At 42.2% G+C, this 27,067-nt stretch overlaps 1 protein-coding gene across 2 annotated transcripts in view; it reads left to right on the forward strand.

Moving 5' to 3' along the window:
- The window catches only part of nphp4 (nephronophthisis 4), a 124,089-nt gene that overhangs the window by 36,593 nt on the left and 60,429 nt on the right, over nucleotides 1–27,067 (forward strand). For both annotated transcript variants that reach the window (XM_019863074.1, XM_019863072.1), the window contains exons 7-10: nucleotides 6,783–6,931; nucleotides 8,717–8,852; nucleotides 24,328–24,537; nucleotides 24,927–25,050. In XM_019863074.1, the coding sequence (XP_019718633.1) occupies nucleotides 6,783–6,931; nucleotides 8,717–8,852; nucleotides 24,328–24,537; nucleotides 24,927–25,050 (619 nt within the window). The remainder of the gene's footprint in view (nucleotides 1–6,782; nucleotides 6,932–8,716; nucleotides 8,853–24,327; nucleotides 24,538–24,926; nucleotides 25,051–27,067) is intronic.

Consider the following 27,067-nt stretch of genomic DNA (forward strand, 5'->3'; position numbering starts at 1 on the left):
TGTGTGTGTGTGTGTGTGTGTGTGTGTGTGTGTGTGTGTGTGTGTGCGTGTGCGTGTTTTCGAACCCTCTTTGTGGACAAAGTCATGGAAACTTAAGTCACTCCAAACAAATTAACTCCAACTTTCAGGCGTAAAACTTTTAAAACGGCCAAATTACCCTGGGACACAACACAAGGTGTTTGTCGCGTTTTGATGTCACCCCAAGCGGTGTGTATCTTTGATATTTGATATATTTAATAGTGACTCTTCGAAGACTAAAGCACTCACTAAATGATTTACTTAGCAGGTTCACCGATGCAAATTGCGCACACACATACACGCTCGGCCTTCCTGTGTGGAGTTTGCATGTTTTCCCCATGCATGCGTGGGTTTTCTCTGGGTAGTCAGGTTTCCTCCCACAGTCAAGAACATGCATGGCAGGTTAATGAACACTCTAAATTTGTCCCTTGGTGTGAGTGCAAGTGTGAATTGTTGTTTGTTGATGTGAGCCCTGCGATTGGCTGGCAACCGATTCAGGGTGTCCCCCGCCGACTGCCCGAAGACAGCTGAGAGATATATACAACACAGTATATGCACGAAGACAGCCTCTCCCAGATGTCTTTGTGCAGTAGGCGGGACCCTGAACTGGTTTCCGGTCAATATATATGAATATATAATGCACGTGTTGTTTGTACTGGTCAGAGTATTGCAGCTGTACTGTGAATTGATGAAAAATAAATAAATAAATAACTGGATGATGTAGATGACTTGATAATTGCCTTCATCAAATCTCGTGACTCCCTGCCTGTTTTTCTCCATCTCTTGATTATTCTTAAGATGGCAGTTTTATGACGTGTATTATATTACCTTTAACAGCTGCAGCCTTGACAAAGGTGTCACCAAAGCAGACAAACAGCTAGCTGATGGCTGGTCACCCTTTATTGGGTGAGGAATCGTGTTTGGTTATTTGAAAAGTCAAAATGGGCACCACTGCCTTTCATGATTGTCCCGACAAGAACCAATACTTTTGGAAAAGGTTCTTATTTTACTAGGTATGATTTTCAGGGATTGGAATGTAGTTGCTAGCATGGTCGTTGTACTACTCGTGAACAGCCGCTTGTTTTTTTTTTTTTTTTTTTCCTCCCCTACATGATGATTTTAATTTAACTACACAGCAGTGTGGTTAGAATTAAAATCATCACGACGATGATTACCCTCAAATTAACTCCGCTTGAATAGTCTTCAGTTTTGTCAGGCTGGAATATTAATCAACATCATCAACAATAAAAGCATGGCCCTAAAATGAACTCACACCATTAGGAAATTGGAGAAAAGACCGGATAACAAAAAGACTTGGCGAGTGGATCAAAAAGTAATGGGAGATAATTTTGACGTGAGATCATTGTGGATAATCAGCAAGAAGAGGGAACATAATGTCGCTGGCTCGATCCGAAAGAAAGGATGTAATTATCCTATGAGTCACAGCTTCATTTCCATATTTGGGGATGTTTATGATTGATTTCACACCGTCTTCTCAAAATGCCTTTTTTTCCCTCCTCAATTTTCTACAGCGTGTTGAGGAGAAACTCCAACACGTGCAGTAGCCTTCGATGACGAATAGAAATCTTTGATGATTGCAAGAGCGACAAATGTTTTCTGGGTTTCTGTGCTTTGGAGAAATAGTCTCGGGGTCGCTCTTCTGTGCAATGAAAGAGCCACATTACAAATATGACAAGTTCACAACGTTAGAAAAAAACCTCACGCTGAGTCCTCAAGGCCACATCAATATCATGCTTTTTTTTTTTTTTTTTGTGACGCAGGCAAGCAACCATGAATGCAGTTGTGACACCTGCTTGTTTCTCTCCAGTTTCCTCTTCTTCCAACAGGAATTTTATGGCAGGGCAGAATTTAATTCGCCTTTAGAATGTCTACACAAGGACGACTTTTCTAATTAAACGCAACCCCACCCACCCACCATAAACTATCTCTAATGCACTTGTTTACTTGTTAACAAAACAAACCGCCTCATAAAGTCTACAAATTTGTCCCTTTCAGCTTCCCTCTTTGTTTTTCCTTTAATGACACAAACAGCGTTTTAGTCACATCAGCCCCAAACAACTTTTTTTTTTTCTTTCACTTTTTCCGCCTGGCTTGTCAAGTGCTCAGCCTGAACGCTAAAGGGACCGCGTTGATTGGATCCACAGCTCCCGACAGGAGGATGTGCATTGATATCAACCGAAGCAAGAGACAACAAACTTAGAGTTTGCATGTTGCATGTGTGTGTGTGTGTGTGTGTGTGTGTGTGTGTGTGTGTGTGTGTGTGTGTGTGTGTGTGTGAACGTTCAGGCAGATGCAAACGCCTGGAACCTGTGCGCTCATCATTCCGAAAAAGCTCCGGTTGTATGACGCTTGAAATGGAGTACAATTTAACTTGGGGAGGTGGGAGGGGAGGCTGTGGGTCCATTTCATTGTTCCCCTTTAAGCTTCTTAGCTGTAAAATATTCAGATTGCGAGGCAAGGGAGGAGGAATTACGTAACGGTCGAAGCTTGAGAGCGTCAGGAGAAAGAAGAAAGGAGGAACTGATGAAGTGCGGAAGGAGAGTGGCGAAATAAATGAGAGGAACTAGAAAGGATGGGGATCGGAGGGAGCAAAACGCAAAAGTATGAAAGGGAACGCAAACATTTTAATTGATGTTTTCCTTTAAACTGCTTTGACTGTTGCTTTCACATGAAAACACTAGTTTCTCTCCCATATAACAGAACCATGGTCGTTCTGTTATATGGGAGAGAAACAGCATTTCCTCTCATCTTGCCGATCGTTGACGAGAAAACCACAATGCTAATTAGAATCCAGATGTCTCTGGAAGCACACTTTATGGCTGTAAAATATGCCACCCTTCTGCTAAATTTCATTGTTTTTATTATATGTGCCTATTAATCAGCATCCTAAAAGTCTAATGGCGTCCAACTCCCCCGCCCCCCCCCCCCCCCCCCAGTTTTATGCATAACATAGTCCAAAATGAGTCTGTGACACGGTTTAAGTTCCAAATCCGCATGGTTTGTCGTTAGCCTGCAATGGCCTTTGAAACCCAAAGACCTGCAAAACGAGTGGATTTGAATTCTGTGTCAGTGTGATGTAGATCCCGCATTCGCCATTCAAGTACCTGCTCACGTCATGGTTGCAATACGCCCACTCAACTAAGTCCAAATGCTGCTAAGGCGACAAACGAGCCGGAATCTTTTGCAAACCGCCAAACCTTTGTAATAGCTGACAACCTGTTTTTATTTTTCTTTTTTTTTTTTTTTTTTTGCCAGTACAGCCACACTTTGGTCAGTCAGCTTCAGAGTGTTCTCTGTGTGGCTGAGAGGTCATGAGCCAAAACCATGGTGGTGGAATTTGGGGTGGGGGGAGGAGGAACATGCACACACACACACACACACACACACACACACACACACACACACACACACACACACACACACACACATACACACTCATATAACAGTATGGCTAGGAAAAACTTTTGGGGAACTGACAACCCTGAAAAAGCAACAGCAAGCATGTTGGTTGAGGAAGCAATTAGACATGCCTTCGTGCACACACAACTGTACAAAATAACACCAAATTACAGAATTTATCTGACATTCTCTTGTCAGTCAGAGTTGCGCTTGTGGCATTTGAAATCGCCACATCAATTTTGAATGAACATTGAAAAATGTCGATTTGATGAACGCAGTTTTTATTATTTGCTCAAAGCAATCGCCGTTAATGTCAGGAAAAAGATTTTACTGTGATTTATTGATTTTTGTTCAGATCACAAGAGGAAACTTGTCGCACAGTTCTTTCTTCGTCCAAAGTGAACTAAGTAGGTCTTTATGTCCTTTTTAGAATTGAGGTAACTAAAGTTTGGCACTCTTTCCTCTGTTACTTGTTTCAAACATGATTAATCCACTTGAGTAATATCAAAATCAACACAAAATAATTCATTGGCAAAATGAAGATTTGAAAATGGTCCCAACAGTGAATATACTAAATACGTGGAGACAAAAAAATCAAATAATTATTTTAATCATTTTAGAATTTATTAAGATAAAATGCTCCAATCGCTTTGATCTTCATCACAGCGTCTGTCTCCGCCATGTTTTTGGGGTGAGGTCTGGCAGTATTCATTGTTTTTCAATGCTGAGCTGTGGCATCCTACATATTTCCCCCCCGAATATCTGTGTAGCATACGCCTAGGGAGTCGTAAGTTGTTTGTCTACCATTGTTTACCTCAGCTGATTAAGTGCCCCTGTCGGAGACGCTATTCAGTTGAGCTATTTTTGTGTTGAAATATATGCTATACTCTCCTGTCAGCGATCGTCTTACCTCTGGCACTTGGCGTAGGTGAAAAACAGTAATTGGATGTCGTCTACCCTTTATGATCCAGCTGGAAAACCGTCGCGTCACACCCCCTATGCCAAATGAGAGCCGCCGTGGTTGAAACATTCCATACGTACTGGGTGAGCACCGAGCCGGTGAGTCACGGCATCCTCGAACAAAATGAAAAGACAACTCCAACAAAACGCGCCGCGGCGGCCCTGTAGAAAAGGTCTGCTGGGTATTCATTATGGAACCCTGGCATATTCATTTAGATTGCCTGAATCTCTCCCATCGCTACAGAACGCGAGATAAGAAGTGTTCATGGAAGAAGTTAGATGAAGGCATCAGTTCAGGTTCTGTGGTCGGAGAACCAAATCCAGTGTCCCCCAAATGACAAGACAAGATGGTACACTCAACCGTTGCTCATTAGTCAGATGTGAAGCAATATCATGACAAGGCCAGTTACCATATATTCCGCACTAAAAGGCGCACCTAAAAGCCTTCCATTTTCTTAAAAGCTCACAGCGCGCCTTAAAATCCGATGCGCCTTGTGTATGGTCATTACGGTAATATGTCGACCCCAAAATGGCTCCTTGCTAGCGACATGCTTACAACGCAGAGTTCAAACTAAAGGCGACTGACATCTGATCGTTCTGTTGGTATTTCCTTGAACGTAGCTCCATCTAGTGGATGCACTGTAGATTGCGTCTTATAATGCGATGCGCCCAATGTATGAAAAAAAAATGACAAAATAGGCCATTCATTGAAGGTGCGCCTCATAATCCAGTGCGCCTTTTAGTGTGGAAAATACGGTAGGAAACAGAGAGAGGAATGATGGGGATGATCAGAGTGAATCTGTAAATTTGAAGCAAACAAGCAGTATTTTATGTCGTTTGTACAGTAACAAGGCAGATAGGGCCTTGCTGTTGCTTCTTGGAAGTGACTCGGCGAAGCGGGGGGCGGAAACAAAGCAGATTTGAAATGCAAATTTGATTGAGAAGATGTGGGTGGATGTGGAGAAGTCTGGAGCAGCGAGAGGGACAGGAGCTAATGGCAAGAAAAGAAGGATGCAGGTAGGAGTGTAGGAGTGGAAGATGTGTCGAGAGGGACGAGATTGAAGTGTAGAGAAGTAGAAGGTGAGGGGAGCTCAGTGGGACGCTGTACTCTGGGGTGAAAGTTGACATTCAGTCTGTGGAAATTTGTTTGGGGAAGTGGAGCTGCAGTCGAGCTCTCTCTACTTGCACACGTCCCCGCACAACATGTTTTCACTTATTTTAAGCAGTTTGTTCAGAAAACATCTTGCTTGACCTCACCTTGTCTTGCCACATATGCGTGCGCACACACACACACACACACACACACACACACACACACACACACACACACACACACACCAACGCGCACACAATTTTATTCCTTGCTTTGCGAGATCTCGCTCAACTCATGTGTATTGCTGATGAGGTGGGATGTGAACATTTATAGAACAGGCCCAACTTTTCAACTATACATTGAAACTCTTGAAACCTTTCATAGAATTTCCTGCAACAGTGGGACCTCAAGTCAGTGTCAAAAATTTGAACCGCCATCGGAGACCACTGACGTCATCCGCGAATCTGTTTTGAGGAACTTGACTTGAATTGAATCTCACTTTAAACTTGAAGCATGAGGTGAAAAATTAGTGGTAATAGTATTAAGTCGGCCAGGCGCTTCATTTATTACGCGCGGTAATAAAGTGACAGGATCTTTAGTAGATGTCTACATTAAATGAGGAGATCAAGGAGCGTTGCCTCATACCCCCAAAATATTTCTACCTCCTCCCCCCTCGCTGTTATGACGATGTGAGATGAAAAATGAAATCAAATCATCCCCTCCACGTGGGAGCTTATTTACGGTACTTCTGTAAACACTGCCACATGTCATCCTATTTGGGTGACGTCGTGCTTTTGGTGCGTGTGCGTGTCACATCCCCCACGTGTTGCGTTCAAATTTGAAGTTGCATTTGTTTTAGTAATGTGAACATTTTGGATTTGACGCTGAATTGGAATTGAGAATTACGCTGGACGCTGTGCACGTAGCCTTTGTTTTGCACTTGTATTACCATCCATTTTCGATAACATTTGTCCTTGTGTGGGTCAAGGCGCCAATCCCAGCTGACTCCGGGTGAGCAAAAAAATGCCGATATCGTGAATAAAACTTGCATGACAGCGAGCAGTTTGACCTTGGAAATGATTATTTCATCTTTTTGTTGTTGTTGTTGTTGTTAGCATTTCCTGTAGAAGGTCGCCGGCGTCCTGAGGCAAATTGTATTAAACAATCGAAGATCAACTGTCAATTGTACTGAGAGCATGTTGTTAAAAAAAAAAAAAAAAAAATGCAAGGATTCAAATGAGAAGTCATTGAGCAGATGATGTCAAGAGCAACTTTTGCTTTTATTTTTCAGCAACAGCCAAGCCAAGAGAGCTCCCTGAAGACGGTTGTCATCCAGGAAAGAAGGCTTCATGTAGGGGTCCACAATGGCTGGTGTTTCATTGATACACCGCAGATAATGGTGCTCGAGCCCCTATCAGGGGTCAAAGGGCGAGTGGACAGGTGAGCACCATTTTTACATCACATGTCAATAGATGGATTGCTTCATCAGTCTAATTTTATGACCGTCATGTGTAAGACTTTTTGTGCGTTGATGTGTGCTCATATCGTTTTCTTTACATTTCCCGCGTCGTTGAAGTCCTCATAGTCGAGACAAATACAACGTACTGACTCATGTATTAACCTCAACGAGATAGAAAGTGTGCCCAAACCTTTGACTGGTATTATCGATTTCCTAAAGACAAAGAGCTGAGAAAGCAGCGGGCAAAAGAAAATACCAGCTGTCAGAAGCTTTTCTGCTCCTTTGTTGTCTCCTGTGATTGCCATTTTTAGTAGCAAAGCATTCAATGTAAAAATGATGCCTCCAAATGAGTAAACATTAGTTGTCTTGATTCAGGAAGCCTACTGTATTGTCACATCTATGTTTCACGATCTGGCTACTCACGACAGACTAAATATTAATATTTCAAATATTTATCAACACAATAACAGATTGGCGGCCCGGTGTTCCAGTGGTTTGCGCATCGACCTCACAGTGCAGAGGTGCAAGGTTCGATTCCAGCTCCGGCCTCCCTGTGTGGAGTATTCATGTTCTCCCCCGGGCCTGTGTGGGTTTTCTCCGGGTACTCCGGTCTCCTCCCACATTCCAAAAAACATGCATGGCAGGCTGATTGAACACTCTAAATTGTCTCTACGTGTGAGTGTGAGCGTGGGATGGATGTCCGACTTTGTGTGCCCTGCGATTGCCTGGCAATCGGTTCAGGGAGTCCCTACTGCCCGAAGACAGCTGAGATAAGCTCCAGCATCCCCCCGTGCGACCCTTGTGAGGATAAAAGCGGGTGGATGGAATAACAGATTGTTAGATGCAACAATTTATGAAAAATCTAGTGTGGTGGACTAGGTTCTGACAGATTGATGGATTGCAGCAATGAGCCAACCAGCATGGCAAGGTCTCTGTATAAAAGATTTCTATGAGTACTTGTCCACACACTGCCTTTGACACTTGGCAACAGTTGAAGTGTGTGTGTGCTCTTTGTGGACCAGAATGTCTTTTTCTTTATTTCAACATAGCTTTTTGTGTCAGATGTTTTTCTTCAATTTGAAATTGATGAATACCTAATCCTCAGATTATTTTCAAATGGAGCCCCGCCATTAACAATCACATAATAGTTTATTAGCAGCAGTTTTTGGCTGTTATTGTCCGAGTGATAGTATATAATCCACAAAGTTGATCTAATTAATCATGACTGGTAATATTTTTCTTCACTTTGAATGTGATTAGTTAATATCCAATCCTCTGATTATTTTTTGGGAATTAATTCCCACCACTAATATTTCCTTAATAGTTTGAGGCAGTATTGCTTTTATATCATCCATAAAGTTGATCTCATCAGTCAGTACTGGTAATCAAATATCAGAGAATCATTAGTAAAAATAAATAAATGATAAAGAAATGATGAGATCGCCTCACATTCTGTGGTTTATGCAGTGGAAAAAAGGGCAAACGTTGACTTGACTCCACCTCACAATTCGCTCTCGCCGATGGAGTATGCAAACTGTGAATGGGAAATGCCACCCGCGCGCTCTAACCGCTTCTTTTCCAGTGCACGCTGAGCAAACAAGCGTTAATCCTTCAACGCAGTGATTTATGCCTTTAATGAGTCGGGCTGCATTCAATGAAGCGGCGGCTTGTCATTTAATTCAGTGTTTGTGCATGATCACTCATGTTTGGGTTTTTTTTTTTCGTTGTTGACCCCTTCATATGGGCGGGTGTGGTTATCTCCTCAGCTCAGCGTCATCATCGGGACCCCAGACTCTAGGCCTCCGCAGCAACTTGGAGCTCAGGCTGATCAATCACCAAGCCATAGCGGTTATCTTCCAGCTGGAGTACGTCTTCTCTGCTCCAATTGGCCGAGAGACAATGGTAAGGTGCGGGATATAAATATAACGTATGACGCACGCTTAAGGACAATACATTTGAAAATAATTTGAACAAAACTTTGCCTCACTTGACAGGTGACATTAGTCATTCATTTACATATTCATATCGAGTTTGGCCAATTGAACAACCATTGGTGGCTCACCTAAAATATGTTGACAGCTAATTAAATTATCTGCAAACATTTCCGTTCTATGTTTTTGCTAACCCCTTGAGCTTTTTTTTTTCCCACTAGTGATCCAAAACGCTCTCCTGCGGACAGAAGATATACATATCAATTAGGGGATTGCCACAAAACTGTGAACATGTCCCATTTTTCCTAAATTTATTAGCATAGGGGTGACCATACATTTTCAGCATGGAAGCTACTTATAAAATTAAGTCAAAATAAATGTTTGGCCCACTATAAAGATGCAAACCATTTTATACCACAATATCAGTTGGCGTTCCTTGCACAGCTTGATGATGCCATGATGCACAACACGACTCTTTGTGCCCATAGCCTACTGTGATGATTTGCACAAAATGAAAATCAAGACAGAGATGTTTAGTCCAGACAGCAGCTGTTGATGACGATCCTTCCAAATGATCATCGTTTACGTTGGGACAGTACCGAGACTCGAAAGAACTTCGCAAACCAGTGACTTCTTCTGAGGAGCAAGTTGCAAAATTTGAGGAGAACTTTTTTCTCGTTAATCCCATGGGACAATGCCGACTCTTCTTGAATGCTGAAGTCAAGGAAGTAACACATTTCTACTTGTCTACTTTGAGTTAGTTCCAAAACTGTACAGGAGCCGTCGATTTGAGCGAAACGCTATTGTCAGCATGTAGTGTCAAAATCTCATCCTCCGTCCCAGACAAGTGAATATGAAACGATGTCGCAATTTTTGATGAGAATCAATCATCATCAGTATCTTTCCGAAAAGGGTAGCACATGAATATAGAAACTGGCTGTAATTAGTGCAACTGGCATTTTAGTTCTGTAACCTTTCTCTTACCCAGCTCACTTTTCAGAGGACAGGCAGTGTTTTTCAGAAAAAAAAAAAAAGTCCTCGCATTTTATATGGAGGTGATCGATTTTTGGATTCTTACTTGGTACAGTCCCTTTCTTTCTCAGCAGCTATATGGTAGGCTAACTGGGCAACTCTATTGCTTCTTTGAATTTTTCAGCTGCTGCTGTTGCTTGTTGTTGTTGTTGTTGAGCAAACTCCAACTGGGTCCCAAAGTGGCTTCTAAAGCCGCGGCGTCCTGGGTACCTGCAGACCCAGTTGTTGGTCATTGATTGGGAACTGTTCGTAGCCCAAAGGCCCACCCAACACCGCGTGGAGGTCGTTCCCGAATTGGTGCTGCTGCTGTTGAAGCTGCTGCTTGTATGCTAGCACTAAAGTTGCTAACTGCTAAAGTTGTTCGGGTTGTTGGCCTAAATGTAAATCAAATGGCAAATGTATTATAGTGAGGTTTGGATGTCCATTTATTGTTATTTTTTTAAACCATGCCATCTACCCGAATTGGCCTGTGGGTGGAAATGACAAAATGTGCATCCCTGTATTAGCGTCTTTGTGCCTGATGTATATGCTCAAATTTTCATTTCTAAATAATATCCAAATGGAGGAGGAACTTTTGACGACACCAAATTTGTCATTTGTAATTTGTTTGTTCATGGCTCAGTTAGTTGGGAGAGTTTGCCAAGGAAGAATCGATGAGGCATCGTTGCAGCATCCTAATATATATGCTCATAAGGAATTGATTTGACTGCTACTGTCTACTTTCGTGGCTGTTTTCATATCAAATGTTCTTTGAACGAAAGAAGCTGTGGTCCAATCTTTGTTTGGATCTCATAAATTATGCAAGTGTAAATAAAGAGGTGTCCAAGGAGTATCTAATATACAGCATGTCAGAAAGCAGAGAGCGTATTTGATCCCAGAATAGCTTGCTAAATTATGGTTGTCTGGTGAGTCCAAAAAGAAAAAACTAATGTTATCCCAACACATTTTCCTTCACCACTGTGAAGCTTCCGAGGCTTGAACATTTGATGAAGTTATTCGATGCAGTGTTTAGGTGATGTGAATCCTTTGTGGCTTGCGTGGGAGTGGAGTGTTTGTGCTGCCGTGTGGATGCGTTATCATGCGGATCAACAGTCTGCTTGAGGGTGTAAATTGATAAGAGCAAGATAAGCGCTCTGTCTTGGAGATGACAGCGGTGATGCCTTGGAATTTCACTCACGTTCACGTGGAGTTTTGCCCGAAAAAAAAAAAAATTTCGCTCAGCGTCAGCTGACTGCAAAAAAAGTGTCATGTGTCACTCAGCTCACTTGAGAAGTGTGATGGGACACTCTCCATGTCCCTGTGCTGTGACAAAGCTGTCACGGATGTGACATGTTGCGCCCCCCCCCCCCCCCCTCCCACGCCTCTACTTTTTTTTTTTTGAAAGGTTTAACAGGTACTGAGTTGAGGTGTGCCTTCGGGGCAGACAACAGCATTTCACGCAGCTCGAAACCCTTTTTTATAATATGGCTCTGGGCTGGGTCTTATTGCCACCACTGCCTCTTCAAATATGAATCAAGGCCTTGTGAAAATGTGTTTTTAAACCTCAACATTTGACACAATCTATGTTTTGCTACTGCATCCTTGGAAATGTGCCACAGACTTTGGCAATTCACTGAGTGTTTGTATTCCGAGGCTATTCAGTTCATGTCCAATTGCTTTCACAACGGTGAGGAGTGTTGGCTGCTGGCTCTATTATTTTTGAATTGTTTGTACTGTGTAGCTTTGAATGCAAGTAATACAAAAGGAATACTTAAATGTCCAAGGAATCTCCACCAAGGCTGACGCACGGCTCGAAATATTACTCGAGATACCTTCAGAAAAGAATGGCATGTAAATGTATTTGAAATAAAATAGATTTGATGGATGGAAGGTTAGGTTATACAATCCCTTTATTGTCACTGTGCAGAGCAGTACAACAAATGAAATAATGCTGTATCCTTTGGTGCTTTTTTTAAAAAGAAACGATCACATGCCATCAAAAACAAAGATTGCACACAATTATTGTTGTATGTTGCGGAGACACCTGTAACTCGGTGTTTAAAAAAAAAAGAAAGAAAGTCATGCAGCACCCTGGGGATTGTTTGCGGAAAACCAGGATATCTTTAAAAAAAACAAAGGGAATGGAACATCAACTTTCAAAATAATGACAACTTGACTTAACAGTTGACTAGAATTATTCAACCCGTAATATAACAGTGCCATGAATAAGTATTTTCCGACTTTGCAAATGTAAGCAGCAGAGGAAGATAACCCAAGTAAACATTGAATGTCATTTTTAATTGGCTTTTTTTTTTTTTTTTTTTTTTTAAACTGCGGTGAAAAAAACTATTCAAAACTACTTGGCCCTGTGTGAAAAAGTAATTGCTCCCCATTTTAAATAACAATTCAGTGTGGATAATATTTTTTTGTGTGTGTGTGTGTGAATGACTCATTGCTAGTTATCGAAAACACTTCTTTTCAGTTGATGCTTCTGAGGTTGGCCTAAACAGCTGTTAGCTTTAAGGGCCAAGTATTTTTTTTCACACAGAGCTGGGCGGGAAGCCTTGAACAGTTTTTTTCCTACATAAACAAAAATGTCCATTCTTTATGACCAGTATGGTGACCTGTTTTGTTTTGTATTGTATTCCCTTCAGCGTAGCGCCATCTAGTGGTTACATAGTGCAACCGCAATCACTATTGTAGCTTCTATGCGCCTTCTAATGCTGTGCGCTATGAAAACAGTTAAAATAGGCCATTCATTGAAGGTGCGCCTGATATTGCAGAAAATACGGTCGTTTGATAATGACTTCCTTTGCTTTCATTTTCACAGTTTGGGCTCATGTTCATACAAAAAAAAACCAAAAAATTAAGAAGAGGTTTTATCCTTCCATGTCAAATTGTAAGATGTGCTCCTTGATGTCTGAATGAATGCTTTCCTCGTATTCTGACTATCAATTACGCCCCGCCATCGAGTCACACTGCATGTGGCCTTATTCAAAAGGATGGCGCTTATTTCCGTCTGCCTTGCTGATGATGACACACATTAGCTCATCACTAATGGAACCCTGGATCAATGATAAACGGAGACAGGAGGGACTCTGGGCCGTTTTGTCTTTTTGCCAAGAAACTAAACTAAACTCGCCAAGTGGCGAGGAGGTGGCTGCAGTCATCCAAAATGCTCACACGGGGAATGAGTGCCTGGAGGTTAAAATTGTAGCTAACAGCGCACAGGGCCAGAAAAAAAAGAAACTGGATTTTATTTTCTCCACAAGAAATAATGGAAATTGATCTGTTCCACGGATTTATTTCCATTTGTTTTTCATCACGTAAGTGCAAAAGGTTGTTTTACATCTCGTCCAGAGTAAAACAACATTAAAAAATCATTGTGGAGTGATCACTTCCCTTTGTTGAGGAACACTCTCCTTTTGTAGTTGGACTTTGGGCTTTTAATCAATCGTACTCTTTTGAAAGGTTATATTTTGCCAAACAAAAAAAAAGCCAAAAATAATGCCAAACGCTGACTGAACTGAAGAGAGGTGATCAACTTCAACTCAACCATTTTGTTTTGCTTCGCCTATGTTTTTTTTGTTTTGTTTTTTTTTTTTACTGCTTATTTTTGCTTTCCATTGAATGTCAAATTCCAAAGGTCATTTCTGTTGCATTTCTGTCTTTAGCGCTTCAGTGACGAGCAAGCACTAAGTTCCTTCCTTCAAAGCGTAATTGACAGCTCTCTCGAGCTCTTCTCTGACACTCAACTTGTGCGACTGAAAGAGGATGGTGACAGCTTTCCATTCACAACCATGAATGAATGTGCCTGTCAAGCACATCATATGTTCACCTTTAACCCTGACTGGATTTGAGGATTGGCACATTTCGACGACCGGGCGTCAAAGGAAGTCCAACTATTATTATGTGCCCTTTCAAAGTCGTCTTTATTGTGCCCTTTCACTGAGCTCTTAGATGCTACTCGACAGGCAGAGAATGGGACTGGGAGCAACATCTCCATCATTTGCTCGCTCCATAAGTCATCATTACAACACAAAACAGCATCACCAGTAGGCAGAATACCGGAGCTTTTTATTTTTTTCCACTCAGAGCAAAAACGGTCGCCGTCCTCTCTTTCAGTCTGCTTTGATTATAAATGACAAATTCCCAGCGAGCTGTTACGGTGGCAACAGAACATCATTTTAATGTAATTTGAGAATGATGTGTGCCATGAATCAGTATCAGAAAATTGGAGGACGTGTTGCTGCAGATGTGAGGCTTCGAGGCAAGTTTAAAAACGAAATTAGATCAGCAAAATGTTTTTTCACAGTACGCCATGAAATGGTGTTTAAATGTGAAGGGAAATGGGGGTTTCAAGGGAAACAGTGTTGGTGGTATTATTTAAAAATTTAGAAGCTTCAATTGATTCCAATCCAACTATAAACCATATTTCCGCACTATAAGGCGCACCTCAAAGCGTTCCATTTTCCCTAAAGCCAACAGTGCATCCTGTAATCCGATGCGCTTTATTTATGGTGTTACACAATCTCTTTATATTCCCCATTGAGTTGTTTCCGTGAGTGTTCTGATGCCATCTCGTGGTGATTATTAGCAGGAATTTGTAGTATATGTTGAATTGCTCCGTGTACAGCACTTTGTATGCAGCGATGGCTGTTTGAAAGTGCTCTATAAATACAGTTGAGTTGAGTTGAGTTGAGGAACCAATGGTTACATAAGCGGGTTCTGCCCAACACTAACCAAACGAAGGAAGAAGGAGACAAGCAAGACTTCGAAGGATAGTTAGCCTCTTGTGGATGTGAGCCCACGAGTTTTGTGTGCCTTTTTGTTGAATCAATTGCCGTCATAATTTTTGTCTTTCATTTATTGTTTTGGAATGCCATTTTTATTTATAAGTTTAATGTCCGTTTTTGTGACCAGTTCTGCATGGCTTTGCTCTATATAAATCAAGGTGGAATGTATTGTATTTTATTCCCTTTAACGTAGCGCCATCGAGTGGATGCATATCACAACCGCAGCCATTAGTGTAGCTTCTATTCTATGCGCCTTATAATGCAGTGCGCCCCATATATGCAGTGCACCCCATTTATGAAAACAGTTTTGAAGGTGCGCTTTATAATCCGAAGCGCCTTATAGTGTGGAAAATACGGTAATTCCATCAAGAAATCTCAGTTCAGCTAACTACATCAAATCTCTTCAAGCTTTCTTCACCCCTATTTTTCCCCCCTGCCCAAATGGCTGAGATCGACTGGTTGATCGACACACGGGCGTACGTTGGAGACGGATGCAGTGACATGGCTAGCGGCTGAGTTTATTAAAGGTGTTGGTGTACAGCTTCTCCTCTGGGCCTCGTCGAATCTTGTTTGGCTTTTAATTGGCTGGCGACAGATACATGCTGTGTCGATTGTCGGGTGTTCATGCCACTTCTCTCAAAAAAATGTGCAGTCAGTTCTTGGTGGTGTGCGTAATAGCGTGTGTGTGTGTGTGTGTGTGTACGTGCAGTGATCGAGGGGGGGAGGCTGGGGGGGGGGGGGGGGCTGCAGGTCTTAATGATGTTTGCCGAGCGAAAAGCTTTCACACTAACATGCTCATTAAAGTGCCCTGTTTACTATTACGCTTACCCCCAAGCCCCGATCCCCATCTTTGTCCCGATTTTCTTGACCACATACCTCACCGCATCCACTGCGAAGGCCTCTCGCCGTCGTTGACCTCACATTCAAAGAAACCCGTTCTATATTGTACGCCTCTGATGCGAAATGCCACGTAAATGTTAATTAAATGTTAATCAAACAGCTTAAGCGCGGTAATGTCATCAGGATTTGGAAGTGTTACGTTTGGTTGATTTGTGGCTCATTTCTAGGCGGTCAATACTACCTCAAGGCACTATTTTGTTTCCCACTCGTACATCTAGAGGAAAAGTTGAGTTACAAGGCAAGGGAGGTTATATATATATGCCACAGAGACAATATTGCGGCTGTCTAATTAAAATGAATGTCAGCTCTCCCCCCACTGAGGAGTACATCAATCTCCCCTCACGATAGGCCCAGAGTGAGTCGTACCCTGTCACAGTCTGCCAGCAGTGCCATCTTTCTCCAGACGGATGCGTCCCCCTAGAAGCTAGACAGACAGTGGCGATAATGTTTGCACATCGAATGTCTGCTTTGTGCATGGTCACCGCACACCGAGGTCGCGCTCGCACTCTAGAGGAGCCTCAATCCCGACTCGAATGATAACGGCAGGCGTACAAAGTGGCTAGTGGCGTTTTGGAACCATCTGAGGCTTGAACATCTGTCGAAAAATCAGTTTGCACTGTTAATTGTCAATCTGCTCTCCCTCGTGCAGTTTTAAAGAGAAAGAACGTCTAAGGCCTCCTGGTGGTGCTTTCCTCTCGTTTTCGAAGTGCTTGACTAACTACTTGCGTATATGCTTGTGAATTTCCTTGGTTTTTGTAGCCTGTCTATATGTCATGTGAAGACTTGCACAACCTCACTACAGTCTACTTAAGTTGTAGCCATGGCATTTCCACACCAAAATGGGACCCTGGTGCACTTTGTGTAAGCTAAATCACTGACTTACTGCACCCCTTTTCCGCATTTGCGACAATGACTCACTTGAATTAGGCGTAACGTAGAACAAAATCGGGTACAGGTGAAGACATATGACCGGTACGAAATGCAACAGGCACTCTGCACTGTGTAGCTTGTAGAAAAGCAATACGCCGGTGACAGAAATGATACGCCGCTAACTGCCACTTGAAGAAAACAGAATCGCAAACAGCAGTGAGCTTCAACTTGATTGCAGTTGCAGACATAAAATATTTGACCTTCTTGTTGGGCCTAAGGCTAGATAAATAGTGTGTGCACAGTGATTGTGGGAGCCCTTTGGGTCTTCATAATATATTTGTTTGCGGGCGCGTAGGCGAGTGGTTAGCGCATCAACCTTACAGTGCAGAGGTCGTGGGTTTGATCCTGGCTCCGGCCTTCCTGTATGAAGTTTGCATGTTCACCCCTTGCCTGCGTGGGTTTTCTCCGGGTACTCCGGTTTCCTCCCACATTCCAAAAAACATGCATGGCAGGCTGATTGAACACTCAAAAATTGTCCCTAGGTGTGAGTGTGAGCGCGGATAGTTGTTCGTCTCTGTGTGCCCTGTGATTGGCTGGCAACCCCCGCCTATTGCCCGAAGACAGCTGGGATAGGCTCCAGCACCCCTTGCAGCCCTTGTGAGGATAAAGCGGATGAAACAAATGGATGGATGGATATTTGTCTGTATGGAGATCAGCCCAATGTTTACCCCACCTTTTGGACAACGTCAGCTGCGGTAAGCTATCCTAATAAGAACCAAAGGTACAGAAAATGAACGGCTTAAACATATTGATTTGGCAGTTGACACACGGGGGCTATAATGGGGGCGGATTTTTTAAATGGTTACACATGCAGCAAGTTACAGTGATCCACAAACATTATTGGTGTTGCAAATTAAAAAAACAAAAACAAGCAAAAATAACAGGAGTTTTTAAAAACAGAAATAAAGAGTGCTTTGATGTGTAGATGCTACATCGGAATCATGTATTCGGTATAGGCGTTGCAATTTGTACATTTTTTTTTTTTCTTAAAAGAGCTTACTGGTGATTGTGGAATGGTGGGCGTCATTATTTTTAATTCCGTATTTTAATTTTCTTCCCGTCTCAAGAAGATCCAAAACCTTGTCAAAGATATGCATATCCGAAAGAAGTGAACGCATGAAATACTCCTTGCAAGTGTGTCTCCTTGAAGCTGTGATTGAAGGCAAGGTCCTCATTTTCCCAGCGCACTATAGCCCTGCTGGGTTCATTTGACTACTCATGCAGATGGATGAAAATGTGAATGGTTTAGTGCTCTTAAGTTAATGATCTCGGCGCGTGTTGGCTCCCTCCCTCCAGGGCTTCTCGTTGTCGAGAGTATGAGTACAGTTGTTGGAGCTCTGGGCTGCCGCCTGCTGCCGTCTTCTAGGCTGAAATAATGACTCGAAGACCCCAACAGACATGTGGTTATAGGAATACCTGTCAGGCCAAGTCTCCCGCCAGTGCTCACATCCACCTAATTTAGGATTAATTCACGCTGTGCTCTAGGAAACCCTTCATTGTCTCGCGCCTGAGCATTTTCTCCAGCAGAAAGCCACAGCATAGCCAAGAGTTTTTCGTACCTCACACTTCTCTGTTCAAAAAACAAAACAAAACAAAATATGCATTCCAGCTCCATCGCTGGAGTTTTAGATCGAATATTGGTGGTGTCACTTTAATTATTTAGGCTTGAGCTTGTAAATATTGGCCTTTTTATGACTTTTCCTCCCATTTTCAGGAATAATGGAGTTTCAGCTGTGTAAGACTCAGAATTTACAGTCTGTCACCTTTGGATAATTTTTCTCCATACTCACTGTCCAATCCCCCCCACCCTCCCGAAGTTTCATGTATTTTATGTTTTACGGTGTGGCTCCAGGTGACAAATGTGAGGTCTTTATTCCCAGCCCGACAAGTGTTTGAAATGTAGTTTTTAGTTGTTTCGTGATGCTGAAATATTGTTTTTCACATCTTCCAAACAAGGTTGATGGATTCTTCCCCTTGCAAGTGCTTTGCCTGTTGGAGCAATTACACATGGTGCTTCCCTGTTTTTGCCGCAGGCTGTTTCTATTCCCATTCCTCCGCCAGTGTACTATTATAACAAGATTTCTGCTTTCTCTGCAGAGTAAACAGTAATAACTCCTTAAATTTTTTCCATCTATCTATCTATCTATCTATCTATCTTATCTATCTATCTATATATCTAGCTAGCTAGCTAGCTAGCTAGCTAGCTAACAAGTTAGCTAGTTAGCCATCTCTCGAGCTAGCTAGCTATCCAGTTTCTGATCCACTCATCCTCGCAAGGGTCGGGAGGTGCGCTGGAGCCTATCCCAGCTGTCTTTGGACAGTCGGCGGTGTACACCCTGAACTGGTTGCCAGCCAATCGCAGGGCACACAGAGACGAACAACCAATTTTAAGATGCATTCCTTGCATCAACAAGTTGGGTTAAGTGTTGTAACAGCTATTACAATTTATTCTATTGCTTGCTCTAACACAGCTTATTAGTTTACATTTTGTAATGTAATAGAAGGCACTTGCTTGAAACTCGATGGAAAAGCCTTGACTTACTTGCCCCCTGAATGACTAAGTCCCACTTCTGCTGTATCGTAAGAGTCAATGATGATACAACGCATAACGGCCTTGTTTTCAATTTCACTGCATTTTACTGCCACAAACATGTCGTATCTGGTCTATGTCATGACATGTCATGTCAAAGGATATCTGGTATTAAAAACTCAATGACACCTGCACAGTAACTTTGTGAATGTGTTCGACCCTTCACGGCGTCACGTGCGCGCATCGGTGGACTCCCTCCTACAGTCCATTTTGTCGATCAAAATGCCATTAAACACCACCTCCGCCCGCACAACTTCTCATTGTCATCCTCCAGGCTTTTGTGTATGACTAAACATGGACTGTGTGCACATGGATTACATGCCCGCGTGTGAATTTCACCTCGTTTTGGAATGAAACTCTTATCCCCGATTGTTTACTGAAACCACAACGAAAGAGTCCCAGTGCGATTCTTTTAATCCTGTTGTTTCATACCCCGAGCTCTCTGACGTTTACGCAGTTCATATGTAGATCACATCATTCCCCGGTACAAAAACTCGGCGTTGAAATGGATAGCGGATTCGTGACGCAGTGGGCTTTTCTTCTCAAAGGGAAGAATATCCCTTTTTTTTCCCACATTGTATTTTCCTTTCCGTGTGGCTACGCTGCTTTTGAAAGATCCCTCCACTTGATCATGAATAAATCATTCATTGCTTGATCTCAGTCACGGATGTACATGTAATGCATGGTTAAAGGATATGTAGCATTGGTGGAAAATGTTCAGATTAATTCGACGTGCCTTATTCCCCTTCGTATTCTCACTTACGTTCTCTGCGCAAAGTGTCGAACAAGAAGCTATTCTGTCACCCTGACCATCGGGATACTGAACGTCTGCGCTAAGTGTCGGACAGATAAAAAGCGCTCTCTCTCTCTCTCTCTCTCTCTCTCTCTCTCTCTCTCTCTCTCTCTCTCCCCCCCACTCTCTCCCCCTCTCCAAGGCTGTAGGCATCCATATAGAAAAGGCCCCCGATTGCCGCTTTGTCTCTGTGATTCTCTTCGAGCTCAGCCAGCATTTCTGCCCCCGAATCACTCCCACGCAGCACCGTATTCATTGAATAATACAAGAAGAACGTTTGCTCATGTGCTAGACGGTCACGTTGCTCTTGCTTTCCTTTCTGCTAGGCTTGAAACATGTGGAGCACAATTGGGGCTCCTTAGGATTTTTACCGGCTTCCCCACATACAGTACCACAACATTTTCTAACTGGAACATTTAAAAAAATAAAAGAACAATGACATTGAAAAGATGCATGTGGAATGTTTTGTCTCGCGTGTGGTTTTAATCCTACACAAAGTTATTGAACAACATCACCGCGGCCTGCTTTTATGGCTGCTCTATATTTTTGCCCTTCAAATTCAGTGTGAGAGATGTGCTTTTGCCACTAGGAGGGGGGGTGGGGGGCGGCGTCAAATTGTCGTCTGAAGTGAGCAGCCTCTCCATCGGAATTGAATATTGATCTGCAAATCACTGCTACTTAATTTGTGTGAAACACTGGAGAGTCTCATTAGATGTAAACAGACAGAATGACATCTTCGAAATCATTGCAGTGGTTCTCTAAGCCTTGAAAGAAAGACAAAAGCTTACCTGCAGTTTCCATGGAGACCCTGGAGCATCTACGTAATGACCTTTTTAATGTTTGCGGACCACCTCCAACGTCTTCCTTTTGTATGGGCCTGTTCACTTACCACTTGTGGGACCCCCAAAATGAATCTATCGTATTTCAGACTTTTAATTGTTCATTGGTGTAAATGTGAGCGCGAATGTTTGTCATACTTTCATCTGCTTGATGATGCCAGTCCAGGATGTACCCCTCCTCCTCCTTGCCCAGGGGTGAATGGATGGATCCCTGCATTGCTCAGGATAAGGCAAAATGAAGGAAGAATAAGAATGCTGAATATACACTTTTTTTTTTTTAATGAATCCGTTTAATTGCTTTCGCGTAATCTTGCTAATTAACAAACAAATAACCATTGGAAATAAAAAGCTTCTTGTTTGAAGTTTGATTGCGCCGTGTTCCTGATATATAGTAGTCATTTATTTTTTTTTTAGGCTCGTCGTGTCTTATATTGCACATAATAGATAACAGAAATCCTTAAAGGGCAGGTCCGACATAGGGAGGCATATCAGAAAGAACTTTTTATCCAAAGGTATGAGTGGAAAAAAACCCCAATGTTTTTAAACCTCGGCTAACACTTCTCTTGACAGCTTATTCCACTTGTGTGGAATAAGCTTATACTGACAAACCAAAAAAATGGTAATGTCTCCCGTTTTTCTGTGACTGACAATAGAAAATGCTTCTCATCAGCTTGTCTAAACATTCTTATGTGGAGAGCTGATATTATTTATCTCTTTCCACATTTGTTGTACAGCAGCACACGCTGCCATCCATCACCGGATCACAGAAGGCACGAGTAATTGCATGGCATTGAGGCATTAAATGTTTTTTTGTTTGTTTGTTTGGTTGGTTGTTTTTTTTTTTTTTTTTTAATGACTGATGACCTGTAGCGTACCATTATGGGTTTCATGTGAAGAAATGGACTCAAGAGAATCGAAGGCATTGTTTGAACCGTTAGGGGTTTCACTTTGTTTTGAGCAATGGCCACTATCAGGATCCTTGTGTATTCTGTGCCTTGTGTATTCTACCTTTGATTGATTAAACTTATATGAAGCTGACCAGCTTATTAATCGATTCAGCAAAAGCCCAGGGTGCCCTGTGGAGGATTTAAAGCTTTTCCCCCTTTTTTCTTTCTTTTTTTTTTTTTCCCCAGGATTTTTTTTTTTTTTATATATACAAGTAGTGGTGCAAGGGCACAGACTGTAAATCATATTCATCCACAGAAAAGCTTTCCTTAAATCTATGTGTGACCTGAATTTTAGGTGCCATATACAGAGGGTGAAAGCAGTGACGACAGTTCAAAGGATTGTCTGCTGTCCTCATAAAGTCAATACTGTACAATGACGTTTTATTGGAAACTGCACACAGCTTCTTTGCTACGCTACGGGAGACTGTGGAAATTGATAGAATTGCGCCAGTAAGGGCATTTGATTGTTTGTACTTGAGGTTTGGTGCTAGAGGTGAACTCCTAAATTATCAAAATGTGTGCATGCATGTCGACGACTGCATGCGATGATGTACCACACCACCCGGATTGCTGCCATTTCTAAATGTTTGCCTTTCACATCTGAGTGTGGGATGTAGTTTCATCACATCAATTACAGACATGCAAACACAAGGCTGAGCCATTCGAGATGTGTTAATGCAGCGCTAAAATGTGTCTCGTTTTATGAACTAAATGTTGACTGCATTTAAGGTAAGAATTATGTTTTTGTGTGTGTTAATTCATGCTAAATATCAACATCACTCCTTTGTCCTTGTTAGAATGAAATGACTCAGGATTGTGCTATTTAACTAAACTGGTCTTGACAATTGAGGATACGCCTGGCGAGTTTAATTCTGACCGTTAGTCTCAAATTTAAGACACATTAGTTACAGCTCACATGATGAATACTTGCGATGGTGAGTTTCATCTCCTGGTTTTGCTGTGAATCAAAGTCCATATTTTGAAACACCGCAACTGATCTGGTGACGTTGCAAATAACAGCCCATCAAAAGCACAGAAGCTTTCGCAGAGACGAAAATCCATTTCCTTGTTCAAGAAAGCGAGACAGGGCCGAAAAAAAATAAAATACAGAATAGACATTACACACATCGTATTGTACAAGAGTACATAATTTATATGAACAATTGCTTATGTTGTCAATGGATGGAATACTGAAGCTTGTGGTAAAAAAATATAAGCATGCCTGCCGCTCATGGTGTCCATTCACTGGCGTCGTCCCGCTTCTGAAGCCCTCCAGAAGCTACCCGAAGCCACTGCCCCCGAGGCGGGGGCCATAGTTGTCGGACCAGGGGATCGCCAAGGCTTCGGGCTGTGTCTTCAAGACACCCAAGGGTGGTGACAACGATCCGCTGGTGGCAGCAACTCAGACAAGTGAAACTTCAGATGCCGGAGGGTATAGATGAGCTGCGAATAGCAGGAACTTGGAGATGCTTGCTAGAATTTTTACCACAAGGTTCACTGTTTTATTCATTGGTACACACTGTGTGAAATTGGAATTATGGTTAAGTATTGTTGTAAAACACAATATATGCGCTCTGTATGTATGGCCATGAAAAAACGTAATGGAAAAGTGACCACACAAGGCCGTTTCGGTGCGGAACCGGGACAATGGAAAAGCGTCTCACAGCTCTGAGGTTCGAGGATTTGACTGACAGCTCCAGGGGACTGTGCAGTTTTTTTTTTTTTTTTTTTGGTGCTATTGTGAGTTGTCTCTTGGTAACTGCTTGGTTATTTGAAGACTCTGAATTGTCCATAGGTTAATGTTAGTATTAATACAGTACTTTTTTTTTGATACTTGTATGCCCTGAGATGAGATTGACAGATAACCAGTAGTTGGTATATCCTGACCTTTGCCCTAAATCAACTGGAAGAGGCTTCTACCCTCTGCTCACAGGCTACGTTTACATTACATTCCGAGCGGCCATTTTTTTCCACTTTGTTTTCAAGGATGTCCCACTGGCTCAAAGGCACGCGATGTGTCCGCCCGCGGTTTTGCAAGGGATGCCTGCACTGTATCTTCCCTCCTGGCCTGTCACGTTCTGATGGGGTCACATATAGTCCTTTGCACTCTTCTGTCAAGGTTTTCTACAGATGAAAAGAGGACACCAGGCAGTTTTGGAGCTCATTTGTGGCCACAACAGAGTCTAATGAAGCATGGAGAGGCACATTTATACTGCTGATCAATAAATGTAAACAATATGACCGATAGTTTTCGACAACAACCAATTCAGTGATGCATCTTTTCCGGTTGCACTACAGACCGCCGCCAAGTTGTGATACGCCTTTTCACATATTGTATTTTTTTTTCTTTTAATTCAAATTTGGCAAGCTGGTTAACCACACAAATCTCTGTGGTGTGTCAAATTTATAAGAAATTTGATTTTACTTCTCAGAGACCTGAAGCTATATGGATGGTCAAAAGATCGAGTTTTTCTGTATCACAATTAATTTGTGATCCTATCAGCATGTCAGCCTTGACAACATTATTATATTTCACATGGAATTTGGAGTCATGTGCCGCTACACCTAAGGAAATGGAGAGCGCTTATGGATTGAATACCCAGTAATATCTGCGTTCCTGTGTCTTTTCTCATCACACAGCTGTCTGCCACATCAGCATCCCGGGCAGCCTTCCTGCAGTGCCTCCGTTGGGCAATGTTGTGCCCATTCCAGGAGCAGACAAACTGGAAGGGGGAAGAGACGCAGCTGGTTCTGCAAGGGGATTCAAAGCCAAACCCTCTCAGTGTCATGGTCTACAACTCAGCCGTAACTCAGAGCGCCGCGCCAATCTCCACCTCTGACACAATTCAGGTAACACATTATCATGAAGGAATGCTGAAAAAAAATGTCCCCGAAAGCAAAGATACAGGAAGCGTTGAAAGGCTTAGAATATGACAGTGTGCACATTTAAATTATTATTTATTATTATTATTTGTTTTTTGGTGAAACTACACGAGACTGACCAAAAAGATCAAAAGGGAGTTATTTTTGTATGAACCCAACTAAATGTAGCCTCTGCAAAGTGTTCATTCATCATTTAAATTGCATTGGTCAACGATAAACAGGAATATCTTTGTTGCTCTATTGTACTTTTTTTGTGACAAATTTTTTAAAAAGTTCGTACTTATCACTTTTGCTTGCAAGAATCACTTTTTTTTTTTTTGTACATTATTTAAAATGTTAACACATTTGCCTCTTAGGATGTGATCAAATTTCGGCTGTCCCCCAGTTCGGACAGAACGACATCAAGTCCAAAGACATCTCTGAGAACAAAGCTGGACGATGCATCACGAAAGGGACGATCATCCGCATCACCCACTCAAAGTAAATATCGCCTCACTTATAAAGGCATGCGTTTGAAATGTTTTCTTTTCTTTTTTTCCATTGCTCAATGACTGTATGTGAATCCCATTAATGAGAAAAGATGTTGTGCAACATCACTCAAGTTGGCATGTCCTGTAAAACAGCGTCCGCTATGCAGCGTTGAGGATCAGCCCACTCCATCACTGAGGCCCAAGGGAACCGCAGTCAAAGTGCAAACACTTCGGCTAAACTTGATGTTGCCTTTCTCCCTCGTGCATGTCGGAGAGGTCAACAGTGGCTTACTGTATACACAACAACTCTTCAAAACGTCTCCCCCTATTAACAGCTTGAAATTTATTGAATTAATTCCGCGCCCTCTTTGTCGAGCTCGTCATTGATAACATCTTTTATTTTATCGACCAAAGTCTCGGCGGCGCAATTAATTTTCCTTTGATGCCGTATGACAACTGGAACTGTTGTCGAGATGTAAGACCACACCAACATCTTAACCTCCATTGTGTGCTATGTTAATGTTATGTATTTGTACAAAGCGTTACATTGTTTTGTTTTAAGTATCCACTATTTGTCTAGAAATGTTAGATGTTATTTTTAGGTTGCGTATATATAATCCTACTACAGTTAATTCCCATAAAAGTGGTTTCACGGAGGGCAGTGTGACAAGAGAACAAAACTTTGCCACAGATTTTTTTTCCAGAATTTCCTGTAGGTTTCCAAACCCCTGAATTTATATTAACGAGCAAGTGTGTCCTTATCGTCCCCAATTAAGGGGAATATAACTCCTCAACCCCGCGTTCTGAAATCCTTATTCGATATTCTCCATCCCGCACACATCTAAAGATAAATGTGCGCCTGTCTGGCATTTCTTTATTGAAGCCCAAACTGCTTATTTACTGTACTTTGTCTGGCAGTAAAATGCCGTAGATTAAAATTGTAGTAAACATAACACACAGCCACTCGACCCCCATGACAGCTCGAATAAGTTGAGTCGACCCTGGCCATATGCTCAATGATTGGACCCTTTAATGAGGCTGTTAACTTATTGTGGGAGAAAAGAATAGTGTTGATTTGGGTCCTCTTCATGGCACCACGCAGAACACTGAACAAACCCCAAGAGGTCTGAATGATTTCAAGCATGTGTTGAAAGGGAAAAAAGCCATTTTAGATCTCTGCCATTTTTTAATTCGGGACACTTAATCATCCATTCTTGGCTTTGTGTGTGTTCATGCATGGTTCAAATGTGTGATTTTTGTTTTACGTTCAAACAGTTGTCAACATTTCATTGACTGACTGTGACTATTAAATATTCCCGTGAGGGGTAAAAAAAAAAAGTCATGATTTCATTTTATTGTCCTGGACTCTAGTACAATAAAATGGTCACATTTATACAGCAAATAATGTGTACATATGAAATGAAAATTCAAGAAGACAAATATTACCTGAAATTTTCATGGTACTAGAAATAAAATTGAACAGTAATCTTAGCCCAACCGTTCAAATTATTAGGAGCAGAAATATATTTTTGTCCAGCCAGTTTCCTATACGTTTCATAAATTAGATATCCGGTGTTTTGGCTCATCAGAATCATTTGTTATCATTTTAATTAAAGTGATCTGAAATTGCAAAAACTGTGTAGTTCTCAATCTATCCATCCATTCTGTGATCCGCTTCTCCTCACAAGGGTGTGCTTGAGCCTATCCCAGCTGTCTTTGGGCAGTCGGCAGGGGCCACCCTGAACTGGTTGCCAGCCAATCGCGGGGCTCACCTAGACGAAAAACCATTGCTGCTCACAGTCACACTCCGGGACAATTTAGAACATTCCATGAACCTGCAATGCATGTTTTTGGAATGTGGGAGGAAACCGGAGTACCCGGAGAAAAGCCACGCAGGCACAGGGAGAACATGCAAACTCCACACAGGAAGGTGAATGGAATTTTTGTTCATTTCACTGGTGATAGATCATTTGAGATACGAGCATGGTCACAGAACTAATGAAACTCATTCCTCAACCCCCCCCCCC

The sequence above is a fragment of the Hippocampus comes genome, unplaced genomic scaffold (assembly GCF_001891065.2).
Source record: "Hippocampus comes isolate QL1 unplaced genomic scaffold, H_comes_QL1_v1.1 scaffold1, whole genome shotgun sequence".
Lineage (NCBI taxonomy): Eukaryota > Metazoa > Chordata > Actinopteri > Syngnathiformes > Syngnathidae > Hippocampus > Hippocampus comes.